The sequence below is a fragment of the Pituophis catenifer genome, unplaced genomic scaffold (assembly GCF_029215685.1).
Source record: "Pituophis catenifer annectens isolate HBS135680 unplaced genomic scaffold, rPitCat1.0.hap2 SCAF_1, whole genome shotgun sequence".
NCBI classification, from domain to species: domain Eukaryota; kingdom Metazoa; phylum Chordata; class Lepidosauria; order Squamata; family Colubridae; genus Pituophis; species Pituophis catenifer.
Window position 1 is genome coordinate 229,487,664 of NW_027256881.1, and position 27,703 is coordinate 229,515,366.

The window sequence follows — 27,703 nt, forward strand, 5'->3', positions numbered from 1 at the left end:
TGATAGCTATTGGCTAGAGTTAGTTATTGACCAAGCCTTTGGAGACAACATTTAGCTTTAACAGATAGGGTACTTGACCATACCCTCAGTTCGACTTTATAGAACATTACAATACCTTTGTGTAAATACTTTTAATTTTGTCTTGTAGTGCCAAATGCTCTGGTCTAAATTATCTTGTTTCCCTGAATCTCAAGTGCATGCAAAAATGATACTATTTATGTTTATTGAGCTTTCTCTCTCCCTAAATGCAGAGAATACATCCTAGATTTATTGGAAAGTGGAAGACAGAAATTTCTGGTATTTGCTCATCACAAACTAATTTTGGATGCAATCAGTGAAGAACTGGAGAAAAAGGTGCGATTGCTGCTACATAACTCCATTGTCAGGTCATGACTTGAATCCCTGATCCTAGTTCAATTCTTTAGTTAGGATTTAGTTAGAGGATCTTCTCTTACTTTACCTCTGAAACAACCCTGTGAGGCAGGCTGTAATTGAATATAAGGAAAACCAAAGGTCCTGTACTAGTTTCCCTAGTGAGCTCCCCTTTGCTGGATATTTTCAAGTAAAGGCTGGATAGACATTTGCCATTTTTAATTTGGATAACTGCACTATGCAGGAGGTTGGAATCGCTAGTCTAAATAATCTCCTTTACATATGAATTCTTCACATTTTAATTCTATTCATGAAACTGAATCCAATAGCTCGCAATTATTTTGATTGCTAGGTGATGTAATAACTGAAAATGAGCATATATAGATTTTGCCTAATATTTGACTATGGGGACACCCAGAAACTTTATTTCCTTGAGTTATTACATCTCGGGACACAAATGGAACTTATTTAGATACAAGTACAGGAATGTGACTTGTAATCTCTTGGTTCTGAAAAGCTCAGCTTGGCATAGTGAGAACAAATCTTTACATTTTCTTAGACAGGAGCTAAGAAAAAAGCAAACCCTGATGATAATTTATTCTTCGTTTCTTCATCTTCTCTTTCAGAACGTTGGCTTCATTCGTATTGATGGTTCCACTCCCTCAGCTGAACGTCAGTCCCTCAGTCAAGAATTCCAGTTCTCTGAGAAGCTGTCGGTGGCCATCCTCTCCTTGACCGCTGCTAATATGGGGCTTACTCTCTCCTCTGCCGATTTGGTTGTATTTACCGAACTGTTCTGGAACCCTGGGGTAAGAAGACTCTTTCCAGTACTACTTCTGCTTAAATAAGTTATCCATCCATCCATCTCATATACATAACTGTGTACAGCTAACACTTTTAAAAAAACCAAGCTAAATTAGCCCAAAGTTAAAACAATATCATTCTGTTTAAAGTAGAAAATATAGAGGGAATTGAATTTCACATAGAGAAGGAGGAATTTTGGCAAGGAAGAAGTAATTTTGCTTCACATAATTTTCTACAGAAAGTAGTAGCTCCAATTCTTTTATGCTGACCTTAGCCTTCTAGCAGAATTGCTTTGTAGCTTTGGTCATTGATGAAATTTAGGGGAAAAATATTGCCTGCACGTAAGTACTATGTGTAGGATTCTTTCACCTCAAACTCTTTTTTTTTTTTTTTTAATTTGATTTATATGCCGCCCTTCTCCGGAGACTCAGGGCGGCTTACAATGTGCTCAGCAATAGCCTTCATCCTTTTGTATATTTATACAAAGTCAGCTTATTGCCCCCACAAACTGGGTCCTCATTTCACCTACCTTAGAAAGGATGGAAGGCTGAGTCAACCTTGAGCCTTGGCGAGATTCGAACCCTGCAGTAATTGCAGGCAGCTGGTCTTAAGCAGCTTAATAACAGGGTGCCTTAAACCCTTGTACTACCAAGGCTCTTTGATTGATTTTTATGTTAGTGCTCTTTTGTCAAAGGGAGTTAAAATCAGTTTGCTTTATAAGCTGTTCTACTATTTTAAAAAATCCATTGGAAATAGTGGTAAGCATGCTAAGTCTGCTTCCTTTAGCATAGAGAAGAGAAAAAACTTACTTAAGAGTCTCCCCATGTGACTTAAATGATGAAAAATATGCTGGAAATTATCGTGTTAGTCTTCACTGATAGAGATTTTTTGCATATGGAAGAAAGAGGAAGGAGGATAAGGTAAATGTATTTGTTTCTGCTTCTCTTTCTTGCATGTAAAACATCCATTTTGCAATGTCTGAAGAAGGTTAATGAATCATTTTTCTAATATAAATGGGAATACACCAAATAATCAACCAATCCATTTAAACATTATTATAAGAACAGCCACATACTCTCTGAATCTTGTCTGTAAAATGGGTACATTAGGAATTTCACCCACCAGTTCTCTTATTTTTAAATATATTTTTCTCACCCACTTGAAATGGAAGTACTATCACATTATGCCAAATTCATTATATCACTGGTTTATTGTTTATTATTTATTGGAGTATTGCTTATTGGTTCATTGATCACAACTGTTCCCTTTGTTTTTGTTTTTTCTAATTTATATATTCTACTTTTAAATATAGGTTCTGATGCAAGCAGAAGATCGGGCACACCGAATTGGACAGACTAGTTCTGTGGATATCCATTATTTGGTAGCAAAGGGCACAGCAGATGATTACTTATGGTAGGGAGAAGAAAGTGGTTTTATGCCACTATAGATTATGATTTATGATCCTGAGAAAATAAAGGGTACTTCATTAGGAGTCGAGTTCATTTGTACTTCTGTTGTAATAAAATGGCACATCAGCACTGTTTCCTGATCTTCCTCTTGCTGTCTCTAACTTCATCACTATGACAGATAGTGATAAAGTACTTGGATTCTAGAAACATGCAATTGCAGAATTTTATTGCAGAAATTGAAATTGCTTTAATGTTGTTACTAAGAGCCAGGTGATCTAGTTGATAAGGCACCAGGCTAGAAACTGGGAAATCATGAGTTCTAGTCCTATCTTAGGTATAAAAGCCAGCTGGGTGACTTTGGACCAGTCAGTCTTTATCAGACCAGTCAGTCTTTATCAGCTTAGTCCACCTCACAGGTTTGTGGTAGGCAAAATAAGAGGAAAGGGTATTAGGTATGTTCACCAGCTTGAGTTATCAATAGATAATAATACTGGGTTATAAATAAATGCAAAATACTGCTGAAGTCTAACACTGCAACACTTTCAATAGGGAATTGAAAACCTGAGTTTTGAGAGGGGATGGACCTATTCTTGGCCAAAAATGCTTCGTAACTTTTATTTATTTATTTAAAAGATTTATATGGCTGTCCATCTTAAGCAACTCTGGACAGTTATCTTATGCTCTTCAGTAATTCATACGTTGTAAATTTCAGATTTGTGCAGTGCATTTATGTGCTACTTTTGCATCAGGAACTTAAGGCATGTATATGGAATCCCCATCCAATATTATTTTCAAAGCATCTGTGTGAGATAGTATAAGTTGAAGTTCAGTGATTGCTTCAAATCGGTCAACAGGTTTTATGGCTGAGTGAGGATATTAAAATACTCCTGGTCCCAATCCAGTACTAATGATTGTATTACACAATCCTCTACAAGAAAAATTGAACACATTTAATGCATGACATCTGTTGTTTTATTACAAATAATTTTCAATATTTTTCATGAACTGCATGATTATAATAGTAACTAGATGTTTTAGCTTAATTATAAATATCTACATTTTTAATATGCAAACAGTACTGAAGGACTGGCCCTCAGAATATTTTGATAATTGAAGTTACTGTATTTTCCATAGGCCACTGATTGAAAAGAAGATCAGGGTGTTAGGAGAAGCTGGTTTATCAGAAGCCAAGTTCTCTGAGACAGCAGAAACCACAAATTACTATACCTGCAAGGTAAACTACTGTGTGGCAAACAATGTTTCATAATTTAATGTAAGGAAGTTCTTCTTGAAACATATAATACTTTGAGCAGCAAAAGAAGGAAGAAACTGGGGATTATAATACATATATTATAAATATAATAAATTATAAATTATAAATGTATTTAAGACATTTAGACATAAATATGACATTTAAGACATTAATGACAATCCTTTAGAGCAGGATTGGGGAACCTGAAGCTCTCCCAGAATCCTTCATCCTTGCCTGAGCTGGCTATGATTGATGGATAAATCCAGAAGGCCACTGGTTCCCAAAATTAATTACGGGAGAAAGAACAGAGACATGTGAGGGCTGTAATTGAAATAACAACAGTAAACATTTCTGATGTGACTAAAATGATGTGGAACGATTTTGAAGTAAAGCCTGCTTACAGATATTAACTATTTACTGAGCCTGAGATTGGCGGTTTGCAGATCTGTGGGCACAAATGCACTTCAGCCTAATTTCAGAAGACTTCCCCAGGCAATAAATGCAAACCTCTATTAAGAATTATCTCTCTCTTTCCCATAGCCTAATGCTTCAGGAGGAGAGAAGAGAGAGGCCAGGAAAGAAAGGGTGCTCCAGACAAAGAAGGAATGCACTCATCCACTTTTACTTATAGTCCTATTCATTTCTTTCTTTAGCCACGCCCACTCATTTGACCTCCAGTGGCTAATCTCCTGTCTAGGACAGCTATGTAAAGTTTAATCAAATAAAACTTGTCAGTTTGTATGTACAACACCAGTGAATCAATCTTTTCCTAGGAATACACCGCAGTTAGGTAATTTACAAGTAGTCCTTGACATATGATGTAATGGAGCATGCCCATTATGTTCGCAGGTCATAAGGCAAAGATTTTACAACTTTTTCGTGGCATATGTTAAGTGGCTGCAGCAATCATAAAGTGACAGCTGTGGTAATTAAGCAAATGCTGCAATCGTTAAGCAAACCAACTGTTTGCTATCAGTGCAGTTTTGTTGAAAACGGATTAAGTGCCAATTTTTGGCAAAACCATCATAAAATGAAGTTCACACAACCACAAGATGCTGCAAACTGCCATAAATGTGGCCGTGTTGTCAAGAGTTTGAAAAAGGCTTTCTCTTTAATTCCATAGGAGGACCCCAAGCAGCAGACCATGTTGGACCTTTTCCAGAGGACTTTTTCAGAGGATATAGAGGACATGGATGAAGCCTTGCTTGGGGAGGCAATGGAGACATGTGAAGATTCTGGGCAGGAAAACTCATTGAACAATAGAGCAGGACATTTTTTCTCAGCAAGTCCATGTAAAAAAAAGCGTACTCAATAATTTCCATGAATACAAGGATATTATACAATATTATATAATTATGTTTATTTTTATTAGTTAAAGTGTAATTTAAAGAGAAAAAAATCAGTGCGATCAGTGAATTATTTGGTTGTTCAGATAAACTTTATTTAAATGAATTTTATGTTAATAAGGATAATGACATATCCTTAATTTGATATAATAAAACGAATACCTATTTTACTCAGTCATTTGTAGTTCAAAGCTCTGCATGCTGGCACATAACAGAACTTGAGTCTCAGGTAACTGTGTTTTCAGATTGAAATTCTAATCCTATCAACTATTGAAAGACAAATCTCTCTAATCATAAGAGTTCCAAAAGTTCCTGGATCATCTATCCAAATATTTACTTTAAAGCAATATTTTTTCCTCAGGATACGCCAGAGGCTCAACATGAATAAAATATTTTGCCAATGGAAATCAGCATTTGGCCAAAATTTGAGTACTACAATTTGTCAGGTAATTTCACTGATTGATTTTTGTTCAAATTTTAAATGTTGATATTCTACCAGAAGAGTAACAGATACATGAATGTTTTTAAGCTGTTTTCAGAACAATTAGTGGATCCATAAAATGTTTTGAAGAAATATTTGATGGGAGGAAAAGTTAATATTAAGAATTATAAATATCAAGCAAATAAATAAGTATATAATTAAAAATAATTATTCTTAATAGACATCCAATAAAAAGAATAAAAGTGTATATTATTAATTCATATTAAATTGAACAGAAGAAGCAGTTTGTAGTCGTAGTTAAGGCTAGAAATCAGGAGGCTGTGAGTTCTAGTCCTGACTTGGGCTCAAATACAGCTCTACGGCCTTGGGCTAGTCACTTTTTCTCACCCCTGGGAAGGGAGCAATGGCAAATCACTTCTAAAAAACCTTGCCAAGAAAACTACAGAGACTTGTGCAAGCAAAATCCAAGAAGAATCCAACATGAGTGAACGGAAGGAAAACATGTTTTAATAGGCTTCTTGGAAAATTGAGCATAAGATTGCAGTTAAACCCTTAATTAAAACTTCACTTAAAAGGTATAAATTTTGAGTTTAATTGAACAAATATTAGCCAAAACCAATATATAGCTGATAGTTTAGTTTCTTTTATTACATACAATGAAACATTTACTGGCATAGTCAATTGTTGTGAAACTTGTGATGTTACCTTCATCTTGATCTCAGCTTGTGAGTGACAGGCTTAAATCATTCTGAGCAGTACCATAATTGAAATAACACTTCCCCTTTTATCCAAATATAGCCCAAGGCCAGCCTCAAGGTATAAAGAGTAAAATCTTTGTCATCCACTAGCTTCAGTGGAAATCTAATGATTGCAGTGATTTGAAACCAGAGTCTGTTTATTTGTTATGGGTATGTACTACATATGGTATTTTTCTTTTGGGACAGAGCATGTTTGCAATTTCAACTTTACAGCTTCCGTGCATTTCTCCTGCCCCACAGCACCAAGATATTCTGTGCTTGCTGTTTGTTGAGGACATATGCTCACAACTGAACCTACATCCCGGTGCCAGCTTAGCTGCTTGAAGCAGATCAAGGTGATCCAGCAGAAAATTAGTATCATCCTTTGGAAACTACAACAGCTCTTTCAATGTATAAATTATCTATTCCATGTGGAGGAGGAACCCAGGGTGGTTGGTTATATGAGAAGCTCCAATTGCCCATTGCAGAAAGGGCCCCCTGGCATCAGGCTTTGTGATCATGTCTCCTTTGTCTGCTGGAGAGACCAGAGGCATTCTGGCAACCAGTTTATTTATTTTTTTAGAATTGGGATCCCCGAACTTGTAGAATACCTTCCATCAGAATGTTATTCTCAGTGATATCTGCACGTCCCTTCACTGCTTCCCAGGAATCCCCCGTCATTTCTCTCCTATCTGCCTACATTACTTATCTTTTAACAGCCCCAAAACTAGCATGATGCTTTCATTTCCCTGCTGCACTATGGTGTACAACCGATGGCTTCACATATCAAACTGAGGCAAATGCTATTATCTCAGCTTTTTTTAAAAAAATACCAACATGAAGTTTCTGAAAAGTTTTTGATAATATCCTTTACAAAGCTGATTATAACAATCTGGTCATGCTGTAAAACAGTGTTTCTTAAAGTGTGGTCTGAGGACCTCAAGGGGTCCCTCAAGACTAACCTAGGAATTTGCGGAATCAAAGTTATTTGCCAGTTATTGAAAATATTTGCAAACATTTAAAAAAATATTTTTTTTTGTTAAAATATTCAGGGGTTTTTTAAAAATGAAAAATGTTATTATCTATGGGCATAAGTTATTTTTACACGATACAATGAATATACCTGTGTCAAGTTTAATTTTTAATTTGGTAAGCAGAGATAAAATAACTCATACAAGCCAATGCTTTTTGGGGGCCCTCTGTAATTTTTAAAAGTGGGAAAGGGCAAACAGTTTAAGAAACAGGGCTGTAAAGAAATGTATCGACATTAATCTTCTCCACAAAGAAGTGTTATGTACAATCCTAGCAATTTTTCTATAGTAAAAATATTGTTTATAAATACGATGTGTTCTATCATTTTATTTTTTAACAAAACCCCCATTTCACCCGTCGAACAATACTTTTTATTACACTTGCATGAACAGCAAAAGGAGGCATTGCGGGGTGGAAAAAAATCGAAAACATGGGATGCAAATTTTTGAAAGGGGGGGGGGAGTTGGTCCACCGACGTAGTCCGACTACTACAGGATAAAATGGAGCGCAAAGGAAAGGCCAGACTCTATCGTTGTCCACGTGTGTGCACTTTCTTCCGGTCTCTCCTGGCGGCGGCACGGACACTGCGCATGCGCAGAGGGCATTTCCTCCTTTCTCTCCGCGGCCTGTTGGAGGAGCAAGATGGTGAGTGGAGTTGTAATTTGTATTTATATTCGTTTTCATCTGCTGCCATCTTTCCCGTTACTCGCGTTTGCGGGGCCGGCATCTGGAAATATGTGGGATGAAATATCTGGGGAAACGATATCTGGGGATATTGGGAATATTTAGAGGTGATTTTAGGGCGGGCTCGCGGGAGACTGCCGGGTATAGCCGGCTTCGGTAAGAATCGCGAATTGGGTATGTGAACGCGGGAGTCTGTATTATTATGATGCTAAGACATAGCAAGTTTCACGCTTGCTCGCTCCTTTCTGCAAAACGGCGCTTGAATGGAAAGCGCCTAATTGGGGGGGGGGTAAACAATTGTTACTTGTTTTCTTCCTTCGCATACAATTAAACGCTGTAAGTCTTGTTGATTAATTGATTAATTTTTTTTTTGCACAAAGGCGCTCCTGTTGCAGGAGGTAACCCATATTTGCATTATAGCCGCTTGCACTTTTTTTTTAAAAAATGATTATTTGTGGCTGAAACTTTCCAATTTCACGTATAGGTTAAGCGCTTTGCCAGCCAGCCATTCTGTTGTTTTCCGCTCTACCCTTTTTTTCCTGATAATTTCCCATCAAGTTTTAAGTCTTTTTTTTAAAGGTTTCTGTAGGGAGAGAAAAAAATTAGTTTCTAATACTCGGAGCCGCCTGGACACGATGCTGCTAGCCTACTGAGAGATCGGTCCCTATCCAGAGGCAATTATTTGTATTGGGGTTTGGAGTTAGGGATAATAGTTGAACTGATACAACTAAATACAATATTTAGTACATTTTGGGTAACAAGGCAAGCAAGTGTAAATATTATGTTAATAAAGTAATACTTAATATGCAATAATTATATAGTGATTAATATTATGCACTTGTCATCTTTAGTCAACAAAAGTTATCCTGTTGTGCCACTTGGTTGTTTGGGTGAAGTACTGTGATTAGAATCTCATTGACTTGAACAAGAATTGTATTAAACTCATTGAAACAATAGTAAGCAAATACGGAATTAGGCTGGTAATGCATATTATCTTCCCCAATATTTAAATGTGCTTAGTTTGGTAATTGTTTGCTTCTTTAAAATTGATTTCATTTGCATTTCACTTACTCTTAAAGCTTAAAATTGCATTCATTGGGTTATTGCCTCATTTTTTCCCCTCAACTCTGAAGTGGATTAAGTTGAAAATATTGGCTTGTAAAAGATTTATGCATAGATGAGCTATGGTTCTAACAGGTTAGACAAAAACATAGTTCATAGTTTGTAATTCAGTGTGGCATGCAAATACATCTGAAGTTATATTGTGAAATTAATAAATCAACTGAAGACCTTGGGTCTTCCTACAGTCCATACTTGCAATAATACACAACAGTATCTCTCATTCTATGTACTTATCTTGATGAGAACAGATAATGGTAACAGAAATGAAAAATGTGACACTTTTGTTGCTCTGCTGTAACAGGCCAAGCGTACTAAGAAGGTTGGGATTGTAGGTAAATATGGTACCCGATATGGAGCTTCCCTCAGGAAGATGGTGAAGAAAATTGAAATTAGCCAACATGCTAAGTATACATGCTCCTTCTGTGGAAAGGTAAGACTACTTTATAGCAGCAAATGTATGAAATTATTGTTTTTAATTAGAGGACGTCCATGTCTTTTCAGTTTTAAGGGGTCAGTTATTCCTGAGAGACTGACTAGATATAAATTTATGAAATGTAGGAGCTGATACATATATTTTTAAATATCTCTACGCTAATGTGCCACAGTTTTGGAAATTCTTTTAATTCTCTGACATGTTTGAAGATGCTCTGAATCCTCCAGAATGAAATAATAAGGCCATGTGAAACCGGATGTATGGAATGTTTATGTATGTAAACCACTTTGTGGTTTATATGGGGATTTCAGTTACAAGGAAGAAGTTTGAGTTGGACATTCCACCTAATCCATTCTTTCCTATTTGATTCTTCCCATATGTATTGGGATTGTGGTTTATTAAGACCTATCTTAATAAAGGTAATTAAAATTCCTATGGAAAAGTAAGGATCTGGAAAAATGCTTTGCTTCAGTCTTCTCAGCGTACAGAATGCTATAAAATCCTAGTAGAGTGCTGTCATAATATTAAGTATAAAATACTTTTTACTATTGTTTAGGTTAAATATCACTGGTAATTGATTTTCCAAATGTTTTGAAGCTTCAGAATTAAGGAATTCTACTCAGGTGTTATGAAAAAAACCCAGGGAAAAATGTGTTTTAACGAGATGATACAATATTTAATTGGGACTATGTTTATTGCTGCAGATGTGGTGAAAAATAACCAGTGCAAAAAAAAGAGAGAGACTCCCATAGTTATTACTAATTTATGTCAAACATAGGATTAATTTTTAATTACTGACCCTTGTATGAACCAGCCTGCTTAATCGTACCATTTATTGTGCTTGGAATTTTTACATTGGCTATCTGATTGAGAAAATTTTACGTTCTTTCTTCAAAGTGGAGTTAGCAAAATCCTTTCTACTTTTTTAATAATACAACTGATCCATACTACTCTTATAAAAATAAGGCATTGTAGTGTTCCTTATTGGAGCAGTTCTACAGGAGAGCTTCAAAAATAGTTGCTTTTGACAACTATTTGTCTCCTTTGCCCCCAAGGCATCGGTGGGGATTATGTGACTCCTATGATTTGCTTGCTGCACTCTAGGATGTGCTACGGTATATGACGCGTACTTATATATGCACGTATTGCCAGGTGAACCAATTTATGAAAACATAATGTGTGCAGTTAGAAAATGTGCATTAGTACAATTGAATGTGTAGTTTGAATACTTACCAAATGGGAAAATACTTTTCTTACAGACCAAAATGAAAAGGAAAGCAGTGGGTATTTGGCATTGTGGCTCATGTATGAAAACAGTGGCTGGTGGAGCTTGGACCTACAAGTAAGAGAACAGCGCGGTGTTTAGACTTAAGTTTTGAGTGAATGTTCCATTTTTAACTATGGTGGGGTATGCTGTATAGACTGAGGGAAATATTCAAATGCAATTAATAGATTTTTTTTTGGTGATTGTAATTGAAATGACCTGGTGTAGAGTATTTGGGGCCATGGTAGAAGTATATAATTTGAATTATTTTTAGTTGGTTAAGGGGTCTGTTGGGTTAGTCCTCTTATCCCTTTCTGGGATGAGTACTAGTATTCTAGGTACATCTCAATTATGGCCAAACTCCTGACTCTAATAACAATACTTTTGTTTTTTTCCAGCACCACTTCAGCAGTGACAGTGAAATCTGCCATTAGAAGACTGAAGGAGCTAAAAGACCAATAGAAATATATTCTTATTTGAATGCTATCTTTTATCTCACTATCTGCCAATTAAACATGGCTATGAAAATGTATCCGTATGCAGTTGTGTCAGTACTGGCTTTCTGCTAGCCTAGAGTAAAACATGTTTCTTCTCGTCATTCCAGATCCATTTATACCAAAATAGGAAGTCAGCACATAAATGATGCCGTAGTAATAAAAATGCAGAATTAAAACTTTAAGGACTCTCACATCATACTGAATTAAACTATTATGTTGATATCAATGTTTAATACTAATCCTTCAGTTTTATTTATAATAAATAATCTGTAAATCCTTAGTAATTTTTCAAAAACAATGAGTAAAATATTGAGACAGACTTGGAAATACCTGCAGAATACAGATAGTCCTTGACTTACAATGCTTCATTTAGCAACCATTTGAAGTTACAATGGCACTGAAATACAGGACTTAAGACCATTTTTCACATTTATGACCATTGCAGCATCCCAGTGACCATGCGATCAAAATTCAGTCGCTTGGCAACTCTCATATTTATGACAGTTGCAGTATCTCGGTCATGTGATGTTCTTTTGCAACCTGACAAGCAAAGTCAATGGGGAAACTAAATTAACTTAGCCATGTTACTAACTTAACAACTGCACTGATTTACTTAACTATGGTAAGAAAGGTGGTAGAATGGGGCAAAGCTCACTTAACAAATGTCTTAACAAATTTTAGACTCTATTGTGATTGTAAGTCAAGGACTCTGCATAATTTTCAGGATCATTAATCTGCAGTCCTTTATATTTGGAAAGACATTCCAATTAACTATTTGCTTTTGAAGAGAGATGAATTTTAAAAATTACTATTTTGGGGAAGAGAGAAAAGTACATACGGGTAGTAGAGTAAATGTGTAAAGAAGCTTTTTTTGCCTCAAAAGGATTTTGAGTTTTCAGCAAAAATGTAGGAGTGCCATTTGTATTTAGCCTCCAGTTTTTCCAAGTAAATGGAATGTTGAAAAGGAATTATGTAAAATGGCTCAGAACTTTGCCCATCACCAAATAGAACAGCATTCAGTAAAATGTAGTTGGGGAAGGGAGAAAATTTGAAAATTGGATGGGTTTGGTTGGGGGAAGCAAGGGAGGATATAGAGAAAAAAAGTTCTATTAAACATCAGTACTAGTTTGGATCCTGTTGGCTGCTTCAGATCTCTTTCCATATGCATCTCACTGTTTCTTGTACACATATACCGTTTCCCCCAAAATAAGACCCAACCGGAAAATAAGCCCTAGAATGATTTTTTTCAGGATGCTTGTAATATAAGCCCTACCCCCAAAATAAGCTCCAGTTAAGATCATCAGCCAATTGGGACACATTTAGTGCCACATTTTCCCGAAAATAAGACCTAATGTGTCTTGGAGCAAAAATTAATATAAGACCCAGTCTTATTTTCAGGGAAATGGGTACTATGGGTAATTCTTACTGGTGATAATTTGGGCTGGGAACTTGACACTAAGCAACACAATCATAAGTGCAACGTTGCAGGATTATACTGTCTTACAATGGGAATTCGGCTACTACTAATTGCCGTTAGGCAAATCCCATGCAGTTGCAGCATCCCATAGTTACACAATATTTCCAACTGCTTTCTGGCTTCCCTATTGATTCTGCTTGCTAGGCGGCAGTGAAGGTTACAAAAGATGATGTGACTGGGATGCAACCATTGTAATTGCAAACCTATTGCCAATTGCCTGAATTGCAATCGTGACCAGATGCTGCAACAACTGCAACCATGAGGACCCAGTAAGTACTTGTTAAGAGCTGTGGCAACTTCAAACAGTAGCAAGCAATTGGATATTAAATAAAGGCTACCTTATACAGCACGGGTGTCAAAACTTGTGGGGTCATGTTGCTGTCACATGACTTGATGTTTTCCCCCTTTGTGGAGCTGGGGTGGGCGTGGCCTGGGTATGACGCATCTGGACCGCCAGTTTGACACCCCTGTTACACATTAAATATAGGAAGGGAGACCAGAAACTTAAAACAGGAAAAAATGCAAACACCTTCCATCAATGCTACTGTAAAAGGGCTGGGAAGAAATTCATTTGCTTTCCCTATCCTTCGGTTTCATATAGAAACCTGATCTTAAAACACCAGGTATTAAATAGTCCCTGGCTATTGAAGATCTTCAAATATGGTCAACTCAGTTCTAAGATCAAGGCATATTCCAGTTTTGCTCAACTTTTAAACTTAAGTGTGATTGTAAATATTAAGATACTCTTCCCTAGTAGATGTCTATGGAGATTCTCAGTCATCCAGGTCATGATTGTCCCATTTTCAAGAGGTGACTGGACTTCCTGGTTTTTCTTAAGACGTTTCACTTCTCATCCAAGAAGCTTATTCATCTTAAATGGATAGCAAAACGTCTTCAAAGAAAAACCAGGAAGTCCAATTGCCTCTTGAAAAAGCACCTTTAGGCATCTGTTTCTACCACAGTAGATAGTTTCAGGATGTAAGACTTACTCATTTCTGATGTTTAATGAGAAAATGCTGTTAAGAAAATACGTTTTTAAGCCTACTGTTGTGTATAGTAGCTACAGCTATTGATCTAGCACGGATTAGCAACCAACAGGCCAGATACCATCTGCTACCTGAAATCATCCAGTTCATTCTCCCCAAAAGAAATACCTGGCCTGCAAGAGAATGAGTGCTCATTACTTCCTTGGGTTGCCATTTTAGCAATAACTTCACTTTTAAAAGACGAATAAATTTTGACAATATGCTAGTCTTTCTTATAAAAATTTATAAAAATGTTAGGAATAGACTCAGCCTTCCATCCTTCTGAGGTTGGTAAAATGAGGACTGGGGGCATTATGTTTACTCTGTAAACCATAAACCGGTTAAAGAATGCTGTAAAGCTCCATGAAGCAGTATATAAGTCTTAAGTGCTATTGCTACAGAATATATATATATATTATGTAGCAAATACTAATTACATACATGAATGAAAGATGGAGGTTATGGCCAGGAGCTCAATCCTCTCAACACCAGCCAACCAATGGTGGGTTTCAGATTTTTTTTACTACCGGTTCTGTGGGTGTGGCTTGGTGGGCGTGGCATGGCTTGGTGGGCATGGCTTAGTGGGTGTGGCAGGGGAAGGATACTGTAAAATCTCCATTCCCACCCCACTCCAGGGGAAAGATACTGCAAAATCCCCATTTCCTCCCGATCAGCTGGGACTCGGGAGGCAGAGAATATATGGGAGCGGGGCCAGTCAGAGGTGGTATTTACTGGCTCTACGAACTACTCAAAATTTTCACTACCAGTTCTCTCGAACTGGTCAGAACCTGCTGAAACGCACCTCTGCAGCCAACCATTTGCCCAACCAAAAAATACCTGGGGAGGGTGCTCACTCTCCCTTCTGAGGTACAATGGAATGGAAGGGTTTTCTTCAGCAGCTCCCCTCCAGTGGCATGCCCCACCACCAAGAAGCATAAAAAAGATTATACTCTCACTTTTAATTTGGGAATTCAAAAATAGTGCTGTAAAAATGTTTTTAAAGCATATATTTGGGGATTGAGGCAGGACTAGGCGAAGTGTCTGTGTTATGATTGTTACAATGATTTTGATTGTATTAGGATTGTGTGTTTAATATGTTTTTGTTGTTGACATTTGATTTTTTTTGTAGGTAATGCATGCTGTGCGTAGTTACAGAATACTATCATTTTCATAATGATCAAATTGTACATGGAAAAAATACTGAGTTGCAGTGATAGGCTTCAGTTTTGCAAGTGGCCTCATGTGGGTGCTGTAATTCTACTAAATCCATTTCTCTCTAGCTGTAGTTCTATCCCTGCTTTCAGGTGTGGCATCTGGTTTCATGAACGACAATATATAATGTGAATTCTAACACTGCAACTGGGAGTTTCTTGGAAAGATGCTAAAGAGGACCTAAAGATTTTGCTTACTGCTTCCCTCCGCATGGAAAAAGGCATGTATGGCTTCCCTAGAACTTTAATTTATATACAGACGTAACTTTTTAAAGTAAAATGCAGTTGCCCTTTACTAGGTTTGAACAAATCTTAACATGGACTAAAAGTGTTTACCTTTCTGTCTATTATGGTGCAATTTTAAATGCAATTATGGGTTCTTAAAGCAAAGTGTTTTAAATCTCTTATAATGGGATACTTACAGTCTACCGTGTTTCCGCAAAAGTAAGACCCTGTCTTATATTTTTTTGATCCCTGAAATAAGTGCTTGGCCTTATTGCCATGCGCTCAAAGCCCGATTGGGCTTATTATCAGGGGATGTCTTATTTGGGGGGAACAGGGTATTAAAAGACTCAGAGACCCTAAGAATCAAACCTGTCTGGATGATCTGTTGTTGAGCAGACCATGCAGATGATACTTGTGGCCAATGTGGATTTGCTTTTGCAAGAGTTAAGTTAGGGGTCTCAAACACTAATATTACAAGTCCTGAGTAGTTTATTATCCCAGGAACTGCAAGACTGAAACCTTTTCTTGAATTGGTACAAAAATTTCTAATGTGTCCCCCACCCCAAAAAAGAAAAGAAAAGAAAAGAAAATGAGCAGCTCAATGGGTACCATTATATATTTTGAAAAAAAGCAACCCTATCCTAAGTTACTCACAAATCCTATATGAAATCCAGATCGGAATTGGATAGCAGTCGACCACACACATCTACATTTAATCTATTGACAAATGCTTTAATTCAGAAATCATATGTTTAAATAGATAAAACAATGCACACTTTCTAAATGGCTTTCTGAGCAAAGAAATTTAGTTGATTTGATTAGGGAATTTAGGAACGACGTAAAAGCACACACAAAGGAAAGTTATTCAGAGCCCAACTCATTTCACTGTGTTGATGTTATGGGGAAACTAAAGGGAGGGAGGAGTATGTTTTCTGCCTTGACTTATTTATAAAAATAATAAAGGTGAGAAAAAAATGAACAAACCTCCTTTAATTCCAAGGAATGTCTTTCTGCTTACAATATAATGGGCATCTGCCCTCCTCATTGGACTATTGCAACACATGCTACATGGGACTGTCATTAAAGATTACCCGGAAGCTTCAATTGGTGTAAAATATAGTGACCTAGATACTCACAAGTGCTTGAGTATATCCAACTCAAGCACCTGTGAGTAGGTCACTATGTATATATCCTACTCCTTTGCAGGGCCAGCATGAACTTCCAGTTAGCTTACAAGTGAGTAAATCAAATGAGAACAAATCCTACTCCCTACTAGCATTGATGATGTTACTTAGTTTGGTAATGAAAAGTTTGCAAGAAAACAACTAAGCTCAGACAGCACCAAGGATCCCGCAGTTCAGTCCTGAACTACAAATGTTCTCTTCTATTGGTAGATTCTGAGTACAAGTTAAATTGTTGGTTTTAACTCATGAAGCCATTAATTGCTTGGCACTGAGTTGCTCATAGGAACATAATTCGTTATTAGTCAGCCCAAACACTTTGGTCAAAGGCAGAATTAGGTGGTTATTCCCCATTTTTGGCAAGTGGGAATCAAAGCATGGAAGAATTCTCTGTGTGTGTTGTTGTTGGGTGTTTGCTCATTATACAGTAGGTTTGTCTCCAACATTATCTGATTTCTGGACAAAGCTAAAAACATCTTTTCTGGAGGGCTTTTGGAGTGTCATTCCAGGTATTGCTTTGGGTTTAATATATGTTTTCCTATTATAAATGGTAATTGTGAGCTATTGGAAGCTTGTTTTGATTATGGCAGGCAGGGCCATTTCTGAGCCTAGGCAACCTAGGATCAAATTTTAGGGGGCACCAACATTTAAAAGACTAGTGAAGTATTCAAGTACAAAATCTAATCTTTCATTATTGCTTTATAACTATGCTTTTGAAAAACACCCATAAAGTTGATTGACTGGCAGTGAACAGTATCCTTAATTGGATGTTCAAGTCACAAAAAAGAAATGATTATTATAACTAAAGAAGTTGGTAATATTACCGAAGCAAGACAAAGGAACCGAGTCACATGACTTAGCTTATTAAAGTTATATATAAAAAAAATGGAAACTGCATTCTGCATATCAGTATGCCAACTTGAGGGTTAAATATGCAGTAATAGGGAGTACCAGAATATGATTTTGCCTAGAGTGCTAATATGTCTAGAGCCAGTCCTGGAGGAAGGATTTAAATCTGTTAAATAAAAATACGCATTTCAAGGAATAATGAATACTTTATCAGCAAAGCTGCCTTTGTACTACATTTCTCAGAGTGCTGTTTGTGGTGGAAGATGTGTCAGAATTGAATGTATTCAGGAGTGTTTGAGAGCTCGGAGCTCAATCCAATTTACCTTGTTTGAAGGCTCTTTTATGCTGTGGGGTGATGCCAGCAGACAGATGAAGTTGCTATACAATGATGCAGAAACTCTTATCCGTGCCAAAATGACAATCAGATGTACTTTGTACTTTAAGGGACCATTGGTAACTGGTGAAACAGGTGTACATGTGAGAAGGAAGAATACTGTGGGCTGTAGAAAATGACTAGGATAGCTACATTCAGGCATGGATGTACAAATAACCAGACCATCACTACATGTTTTTTTCTGGCATCCCATTTAATTTATTTCAAATTTCTTACAGTTTAGAATCAAACAAAATAAAGAAAACAGCATTGTGATTTCTAAACAGGAGTAAATTGTAAGCATCAGCTTCCAATGGCAGTATTTACATGGAAAGTATCTGAATTCTTCTTTGATGGGTATTGATAGAAAATAGATAGCACCAATTATTATTAATTACTAAATGTTGCAGTACGAAAACTGGATGCCTCCCACAGGAAAAATAAAACCAAACAGAAATGTTGATTTATATTCCCAGAACATGAAGTGTTTTCAGTGTTTTTATCACCATAGTTCTAGGTTTGTTCCTGAAGAAATATCTACAGTTAAGAGTATAAACTTAAGGGGTAGGTGGTATTCCTCTATTAAGGCACCGATACTAGTTTCTAAATTGCTAGATTGGAAGTGGAAAGTGAATAAAAAGGAACAAATATTTTCTTCCCAATGAGAAGAATATTTGCTTGATGAATTTGGGTTTGGAATATACCAAGCATAAATGTTTAAAAAGAACAAATAATCAAGGTTCTGCCTGATAAAAAAATAATGGTTTTCATTCACTGCAGTGAATAAGAATGTGCCATCTTTTATCACAATGGTTTTATTCCTTATGTACTGTGACTGCTGGAAGAACTTCTCCAGTGCAATTTAAGATTTACTCCATCACATTCACTGACAGCAGGGTTGTCAAACTCCCAGCCCACGGGCCAGATGCATCACACACCTGGCCCGGTTTAGTGAAGGGGAAAACAGTCCCGATATGTCATGTGATGCTGCTGTGACACCGCGAGTTTGACACCCCTGATTTACAGCATTGTCTTTTTTCCTCTACAGAATTTCTTGTCATCAAAAGCATATTAATTCTTTAGCATATATCTGCTTTCCTACTGGGAATAATCCACTGTCTACAATTTGCTCTGGAAAAATGTTTAAATTCAAATGTAATATTAATAATAGGTTGAAATTTAAATATCAAAGTTAATGTTTAAATTTCAACTCATTTCCTCTGCCAGTCTCTGTCTTGCAACATGAAACATTTTTTAAAAAAATATTCTCGAAGCAGGTGTGTATATGTACCTGCCTATGGGTCTGAGGTACTGACATTCTCAGTAATTCACAATTCCACCCCCTCATTTTCACCAGAGATTATGGAAGTGGAAAAGAAACATGGCTGTATGCCTCAGATTATGAACTGTCATAGAGTGCTGTAGTTTTGGGAGGGGAGGCAGGTAGAGAAGGAAGGAGATTCTTTCAAGGCATCAACCATGATAGAACAACACGAGTTGCATGTGTGAAAAGGATGCAGTGAAATGGCAAGCTGCCTGAAGGAGAACTCTGTTATCTTAACCAGAGACAAGCCCAGTCATTTTTCTACAGTCATCTTTCTGCTGTGTTCTTATAGAAAAAAGATGGAAATGTTTCATTTTTTTTTCTCTTCCAATATATATGGCATAAAAAAAAAGGAACACACACAAAACCTCCTGTCTTCAACAATTATACTAATAGCAACTGTTCAGTAAATAGAAATTGGCATATATAATACAAGAAGACATAATACATGCAACTGCTTCTCATTTTTTTCAACATTTCCATGATCCACCCAAAAGCAAAATCAAACTCAAGAGGGTGAAATGGTTATCTGAGAAACTTAATTCATTACTGGGAACTGAAAGTTCAACACCATATCTCTCCTAGCTCCCAGATTTGATTATTCTATACAGGCTTGTATGCATCTCAATGAACATATACATATCATCTGTCCACTTTCAAGGTTTACAAAGCACTATATTTAGTGTCATTTACTTACAGAGACACAGGCACTGCTCATCTTGGACCTACGTCATTTTGGGTAGGGAGAATGACTGGTCTACTCATGGATTTTAAATGGGTTTTTGCTTCTTAAGAGTTATGAAGTCTTATCTAAGAGGCAGCAGGATGCTGAATAATAATCCGTGGCATTGAATTCTCAGTGAATAAGGCTACATGTTGATGTTTTAACATTTAATGGCAGGGGGTGGTAGCAGGGATTTGCACTTTTGTAAACCTTATATTAAATGCAGTGCCTTCTAGGACAAAATGGTGGCATGGTGTAGCTCCTTGCTGGCCATGCCTTCCAAGAAATATTGATCCCTAAGCAAAGATTCTCTTTAGTCCTTTAGCTATAACACACCTAATAATCAAATGGGACCAACATAGACAGACTGCAGGGCTCTGTGTAGCAGGCACAATGTAGTATTTACAATCTTTGGTCTTTGGCTTGGGTGGTGAGAAAGAATTAGGGTAAGGATTATCTCATCCAGCCTGGTGGGAGCAGGAGCACATGTGGGTGAAGAGGTCAGGTTAACTCTTTGTTCTGACCTCATTTTCTTTGCTCCTTCTGGCAAGAGTAAAAGTGATTTAGAAGAGTTTGGATAGAGTTGGGAGCAGGATAAGAGAACGCCTGAGATATCAAACCTTTCTATCCACCACCTTTATTGTATTTTCCCAATGGTGCAAGCAACTGAGATAAATGTATAGCCCAGATTTCCCCCCACCCACCCACCCAAAAATCCCTGGGGAGTTGCTGGAACATCAACACAAAGGAAAAAATCAAGATGCATTAAAACCCATGTAAAATCCAGCACTGAGAATAGGCCAAGCCATAAAACAGAGAGTAGGAATGTGTCCATCTATTGCACTTGAAAGGCTGGTGTTCCCTTGTCTTCCTGCTCATCGTCAGTGTAGAAGAGATGGCATTCAGGATCTCCACGAATGGTAGGTGATCCCAGGATGGTTTTCCCAGTGTTGGGATTAACACACCAACATTCTCCTCGCTGGCCATTCACTGACATTTTGCACTAAAAACAGAGAGGGGAAGCAGAAGAATTGATAATTCAGCTGGCTAAATAGACCCTTCTATAGTTGACAATCATGACAAATGATTGCTCAGTCTTCCAAAATCACCAGGATTTATTACTCAACCATAGTATCTGCTGAATACTGAAACCTACTCAAACCATTCCATTTTCTTAGGATGTTTAAAGCCAGCCAATTCTATAGACTAGAACAGGGGTGTCAAATTGGTGGCCTGCAGGCCGGATGCATCACGCACAGGCCACGCCCACCCCAACTCCGTGAATGGGGAAAATGTCATGAAACGTCACATGATGGCAACGTGACACGGCGAGTTTGACACCCGTGGACTAGAACATCAAGCTGGAAAAACTTGATTTATTACAAGATTTGGAGGATCAAATGACTGCTTGCAGTCATATTGTCTGAGATTAACAATGTAATAATGAAACATCAGCAGGCCAAATTTACAATTTAGATACTTCCTATTTAAATTACATGTCACAATCACTTGTAATTAAGAAAGAGATACTGAAGAAATGTATGGCCAATGGGAATCAAATGAGCAAAGCAGTCAGCCACATATTTCTTCTTCTTGCCCATACAGACCGCACTTTTCTGTATTTTTAACTCAAATATGATTCAAACCCTCTAGCAATGCTTATTTTATTTTGCAGTACCAAGAAGGGAGTCCCCACTCCACATGTATCTGCCTGTAATCTGATCTCATTTAAAAAGAGCACATAATAGTTCCTTCAGGGCACTAATCAATTGAAGGGGCATTGTCCACAGCCATGGGTGTGGGCCTTCCAAGATAATTAGACCCCTGAAGGCAACTGGGGTTATGTCCTTTGTCTTACAAAGAAGAAAGTTACATCAAAGCAACCACACCCTACATTGATGTTCACACTCTTGTATGTCTAAGCAGGAGGTTCTAAGAAAAGAAAATGTCTTTTAGAAAGGAAAAACTGGATGGATTATTGATGTATCTTTAGAAAATGGCAAGTGGGCTCACCTAGGGATATCTGAAATGAGAAAAAGCTCCTGACTCTATGACCCTGCCAAGAAACCGTGTTCCCTATGTTATTTGTGGACATGGACTCCATCCTTTATTCCTCTAAGGCAGTGGTCCTCAACTTTCCAGCTTGGCGGACCAGCCGGGGGGGGGGAGGGGATAGTTCTGTGTGAGCGGCAGGCACGCATGCACTTGCCACTTCTGCAACCTGGTTCCTAACAAGCTGTGGCCTGGAGTTGGGGACCTCTGCTCTAGGACTTAATCTAGAAACTTTATTTTCTCAGGAACAAGATGTTTTGTTTGGCATTCAAATTCAAGAGCCTAGAGACCTTTTGACAAATGGCTGATGTTTTTCCTAGGATCTTTAAGTACACTTTCTAAAAACCAGGGTACGTATTTTTGAATAACCTCTAGAAATATAGTTCATGCCAGCAACTAAAATTAGGACATGGTTCCTGTCTCCTTTAGAAGGCCAGATCCTGAAGATGAAACTCAAATACTTTGGCCACCTAATGAGAAGGAAAGACTCACTGGAGAAGAGCCTAATGCTGGGAAAGATTGAGGGCAAAAGAAGAAGGGAACAACAGAGAATGAGGTGGGTTAGATGGAGTCACTGAAGCAGTGGATGTGAGCTTAAATGAACTCCAGAGGATGGTAGAGGACAGGAAGGCCTGGAGGAACATTGTCCATAGGGTTACGATGGGTCAGCCACGACTTCACAACTAACAACAACCACCTGTCTCCTAACTAGAACATCTGTTCCTTTACAAACTTGTCACTTTTGATGTATCAATATCAATAATTTCAGGAGAAAATAAACATTTGACATAATGTAGTTCCTTCTGGATATGGAGATCTAGCAAGGTGTCACCAATGCAGTGAATTTTCTAACTGAAGAACAAATCTGTAGAAATCAAATATGCCTACCATGTCATGACTCTTAGCTGTTTTCAGATTCCAATGTATAAGGATGATGAAAAAGGAGGAAAATAGGGATTCCAAAATTGATGGGAAATCGGAAAAAAAATTCTTTTAAGAAAACAGCAGAATGAACACTCTGTATATTGTTGAATTCCCTACTCCAAGAAGCCCAAATGAGCATGGAGACAGTCAAAGATGTGGACTATCAACAATTTTGTGTTCTACAATACATTTTTTAATTAATTAATTCCACTCAGTTTTTTTAAAGCTTGCTTCTTGTTCTTAATGTTTATGATATAAAGTTGTTTTAAAGACAATAAAATAAAAGACAATAAAAACATGACTCAGAAGATAGCAGGTAGACTCTCATCTGAGCAACTCACTCACTAATTACATAGAAACAGCAAAACCTCTTTTCCATGCTCCAGAGATAGTTTACCATATCTATAATGGGCATAAAATTAAAATATTTAAAGCAAAACAGGCATTGTATGCCCACTGTGGATGTGAAAAACAATATGAATGGGAAAATATTCTCTCTTCTGTGACTTTCCTTTGAATGACTATAATATATTCGTTCTATATAAAACAATTGTTTATTAATACACCAATAACAATTGAACAATACACCACTGCATGGTCTCGTGTTCAGTTTTACACGAATCTGCTTAGGGTGGAACTATGCACTAATCCTTTTACTATGTTTTCCACAGTCTCCCAAGTGCTCTTCTTACCTGTTTGAGATTGTAAAGGCCTTGCTTATCACAATTTGGGATGTTCAGGGAATAAAGATGCTCTAATGGACCACGTTCATCTGGCAGGCGCATGGTTGATATACGTTCCAAAACCTGATCCAATTCCTGTTGACAGGGTGTCTGCAACGCACCAACAATGCAGAAAGAGAAAACAGAACAGAAAAGCTCAGAGCATATCAAAATTCAAGTTTTTTTGTTTTTTTTTAAAAAGAGACAGCAATTGCTTTTGGCTTCTGAGATAGCTATTTCAAGGTTTGTCATGTCTATGCTTGGTTTGTGTTATTATTTTTTAAATTTTATTAGAATTTAGAAGCTGCCCAACTCCAAATAACTCTGTTTAGTTTATATATTAAAAGTAATCAACTACAAAAGCCAAAGTAAAAGGTAATGGACATCCAGAACAACCCAACATCTCTCAAAGGAGAACAGAATGCAATTCCATATACTGGCTAGGACTTGCAATCACCTTATTGCCAGACCTGAGAGTAAAATCAATTTCAAATACTTATGGAACATCTTCATGATGAGAGCCATATGGATTGCTGGGGAGATGATGTTGATGCTTGCTTAACATATCTTTATAGATTTGAACCTAACAATATAATTTAAAAATGTGATCACTCTCTGCCTCCACCTCAGAAAAGTATATTACCATAGCTCTTTGCACTTAATATAAGCTTCTTTAATACAGTGTCCTATGGGATGTATTTCACTGATAGCCTTTCTCTGTGGCTAAGATCAACCGTGTCATGGCACTCTCATATAACTTTGCTACCACAGGAAATGCCATTTCTCCCTGTAGGTTTCTGGATGCAATTCAATGTGCTGATTGTCACTTTAAAAATTCTACCTGGCATGGGGCCAGATTACTTGTGAGACTGCCTATATTTGAGGGTTCTGCCCATCCCACCACCAGGTCTGGCAAAGTGGGCTTGAGTTTCTTTGGTGAAATAGAGTAAAACTAGTGGGCTCTTCCACCCAAACACGTCAGCCAGGATGTTAACAGAGCTCTGGCACGGGTGTGTGCAATATATTGCTACTGAGATTTTCATAGAGGCCTTGACTTGGGTTTTTTTTTTAAACAGATTTTGTTAATTGTATTATGCCTTTACCTCTGTTCCTCCACCCAGAGTTTCACTTTTTAGATGGATGGATATTTAAGTTTGAGTAATAAGTAACTGCTTAACCTCCCATGATCACTTGAAAATAGTTTATCATGATTCTTTTATCTTTAGGTAGCAAGGAGATGGTTTTTATATAGCAAAGACTCCATCACTATCACTTCAATAAATTATAATCAGAGCTTGCCTGTTTTATCAGTGCTTATTCTTCAATCCATCTTGAGCTTCCAAGAATATAAAAGCACCACATGCCAAGTTTTTAACACACACACACACACACACACACACACACACACACACACACAGGCCTCAAAAGCTTTCGAGAGACTGTGAAAACCAAGTTCAGAGCCTGTCAGTTTCTGTCCAAGAAACATCCTGAATAGTTTTCAGCTACTCAGACTCTGCCTGGATTTGGGCCAGTTAGAAAACAGTGAAGCCAATTAGACCAGCCTAAATATGGCACTATGAAGGACAGAATAAGAGAAGGGGAAAACCTCATGCATTGCTACTATAGCAAAACCAAAAGGGGTGGTGTAAAGGGCAGCTAACTGGTATCAATTTTACCTGAGGGAAAAGATTGAAGACTGAATGACAAAACCTACAACTAGAAATAATCCCTTTACACTACACTCACCAGCTGAATTCCTGATTGACAACTGTGTGCCAAAATCTTCCTGGGCCATGCCAAAATTCTTCAAATTTATGGAAAAAAATGTTCTGTTCTGATCTGTTAAGTATTATTTTCTCTTTTCCCCTGGCAGTCTTCTCTAATTTCCAATTTAAAACTTGCCCCCCCCATCTAATTAAGACAAATTGAGAGACCTACTGTAGTTTCTGATAGAATCTCTGCTGAGCTATAAAGTATATTAAATTTTCAAAGCACATGTATATTAAGGTTCTCTTTTAACTGTAAAGGAATAAATAGATAATCAAAAACAGAAGTGCCTTGCTGGATTAGCCACCATCTAAGACACTTGTTAGCATCCACTTAATTCATTATCTTCTGCAAAAAATCTCAGTAACCAGTAAGTATTATGTGGGTCCAAGAATTCTAGAGTTCTACAGTCCATATTTTGCCATCTAAATGAACATGTCTTTCTTCACTGATCTGCCTCCTAAACTTGTTTAAAGATTAACATGCACAAAAACTATTGCTACCAGCTGAATAATATAATAAAATATGTTGTTCACTAACAGAATTCATTTGATTAAAAAAAGAGATGATCAAAGTGAGAACAATTACTGTAAAATCTCTGATTACTTTTGATATGGCACCTATGATATTACAGACAATAATCGTAGGTGGTTCAAAACAACAGCCAACAAAAACAAAAGATAAAACAATAATTTCACACAAGGGAACATCACACTTCCTATGACACTGCCACAACATCCCTACATTGGCTGGGCTCACTCCCACGCTGACTAAATGCCTGGGAAAATAGCCAGATCACAGCTTTCCAAAAGACTAAAATCACCTGGTTCTCTGCCTGCCCAATAAAATTCTGTGAAATACTACCTATTGCACAACAAAACCCTCACCTATAACTTAGTTATCATTTTATCCACCCAATTTAACAGCACTTCTTCATTCTATTGTTACCATCATATGTCACTACCATCTAAATTACTTTTTAGCCTAATCCCAAGAATCCAAGAAAAGTATCCATTTCCTGTATTCATAATCATGGTTATACTTTTATCTGTTATCTTATACATGCTTGACAAATAAAAATAAATAAAATAAATACAGGTCATCCTTGATCTACAGCCACAACTGAGTCCAAAATTTCTCTTGCTAAGCAAGAGAATTGTTAAGTGAAAATAGCTGTAAAGATCTGGTTATATCTTACCACAGCTTTTAAGTGAATCATTGGTGTTATTAAGTTTGTAACATGGCTGTTATGTGAATCTGGCTTCCCCATTGACAAAAGGAGGATCACACGACCCCAGGGCATTGCAACTATGCAATATGAACCAGTGGCCAAATGCCTGAATTTTGATCACGTGGCCATGGGGATGCTGCAGGTTGTAAGTGTGAACACATGGACAAGGAAAGGTCGGGAGACTGTCCATATACACTATGAACAGTTGTTCCATATAAGGAGACTGCACATCAGTGGACCATGGTGGGTTTTGAACACTCGGAAATGACAGAAATAGCCATCTTGCTTACAATTCCAGTTGGTGCCTTTCAAAGGACAGTAAATTCACAATCTTTCTTTTCTGTTCATGTTCAGAAATTGGAAATTAACTACTTTTAAACTATTAGAGACTTTTGGATTGATAAGTCTGAAAATACTAGATGAGTTTGCCGTACATCTTTAATGAAAGAAAAAAAATAAGTTTTTTTAAAAAATTAAAATAAGCAGCAAAAGGCTAAATACCACTTTGATTCTAGAAAGTTATAAATGGATTAAGGATATAGATAAATTTGGAGTAAGATTTTCAAATACTGAAGGATGCTTTTGAAAAACGAAATCAGAATTTAGTATCAATAATATTAATGGCATCAAAAATGGATCAGGCTGTGAGAATGATATAGAAAAAGTCATCTCACTGCATATTCAAAACAAATGCGATGTTTCAAAAATTAAAAGGGTAATACAAATCATAAATCAAAACAGTGACCTGAATATATGTTTTTTATTTTTATGCTGGATTTATAAAATAGGCTTATTAAAACTTTGAAGAATCTTGTGAGGAAAAAATGATAAGAAATCAAATTCTATGACATTATTTTAATGGACTAAACTTTTAAATCAGTGGAAGTAAAAGAAGTTGGCTTAATTGATCAAGGTTAAAATAAAACATGTTCTTATTTCTGGTAAATGATAATGGACTTCCTGCTGGCATCACGACTGAAAAAATGATGCTTTATGGATTTGTTTATAGATATGGAATGAAGATATCATTGGCTGTAAACTATGAGAGGGAAAATAATTACTAAAATTGTTTATACTTGTGACGTAAGTTGGAAGTCAGTTCTTTATATATTTTCTTTAATTACTATATTATTTTCTTCCTTTTTTGTACTTTTTATATTTTTCTTCTTTTCCTTTGCATCTTTCATTCTCTTAATTCTTTTTTTAGTTTATATCAGATTTTAC

The 27,703-nt window shown here is 36.9% G+C and overlaps 3 protein-coding genes across 3 annotated transcripts in view; 2 read left to right on the forward strand and 1 right to left on the reverse strand.

Moving 5' to 3' along the window:
* SMARCAL1 (SNF2 related chromatin remodeling annealing helicase 1) overlaps nucleotides 1-7,703 on the forward strand; it is a 33,468-nt gene extending 25,765 nt beyond the window's left edge. Inside the window, exons 13-18 of the mRNA XM_070957116.1 lie at nucleotides 252-354; nucleotides 999-1,181; nucleotides 2,489-2,589; nucleotides 3,720-3,819; nucleotides 4,961-5,629; nucleotides 6,424-7,703. Coding sequence (XP_070813217.1) covers nucleotides 252-354; nucleotides 999-1,181; nucleotides 2,489-2,589; nucleotides 3,720-3,819; nucleotides 4,961-5,152 — 679 coding nt within the window. The 3' untranslated portion in view covers nucleotides 5,153-5,629; nucleotides 6,424-7,703. The remainder of the gene's footprint in view (nucleotides 1-251; nucleotides 355-998; nucleotides 1,182-2,488; nucleotides 2,590-3,719; nucleotides 3,820-4,960; nucleotides 5,630-6,423) is intronic.
* Nucleotides 7,704-7,894: 191 nt separating this feature from the next.
* RPL37A (ribosomal protein L37a) lies at nucleotides 7,895-11,429 on the forward strand. Its single transcript, XM_070957117.1, is given in 5 exon segments — nucleotides 7,895-7,938; nucleotides 7,940-8,039; nucleotides 9,502-9,630; nucleotides 10,893-10,975; nucleotides 11,296-11,429. Coding segments are annotated over 5 exon segments (420 nt in total). The 3' UTR covers nucleotides 11,360-11,429.
* Nucleotides 11,430-17,936: 6,507 nt separating this feature from the next.
* Nucleotides 17,937-27,703, reverse strand: part of IGFBP2 (insulin like growth factor binding protein 2) — a 58,967-nt gene continuing 49,200 nt past the window's right edge. The window contains exons 3-4 of the mRNA XM_070952204.1: nucleotides 23,452-23,592; nucleotides 17,937-20,786 (exon numbers count right to left, since the gene is read on the reverse strand). Coding sequence (XP_070808305.1) covers nucleotides 20,619-20,786; nucleotides 23,452-23,592 — 309 coding nt within the window. The 3' untranslated portion in view covers nucleotides 17,937-20,618. The remainder of the gene's footprint in view (nucleotides 20,787-23,451; nucleotides 23,593-27,703) is intronic.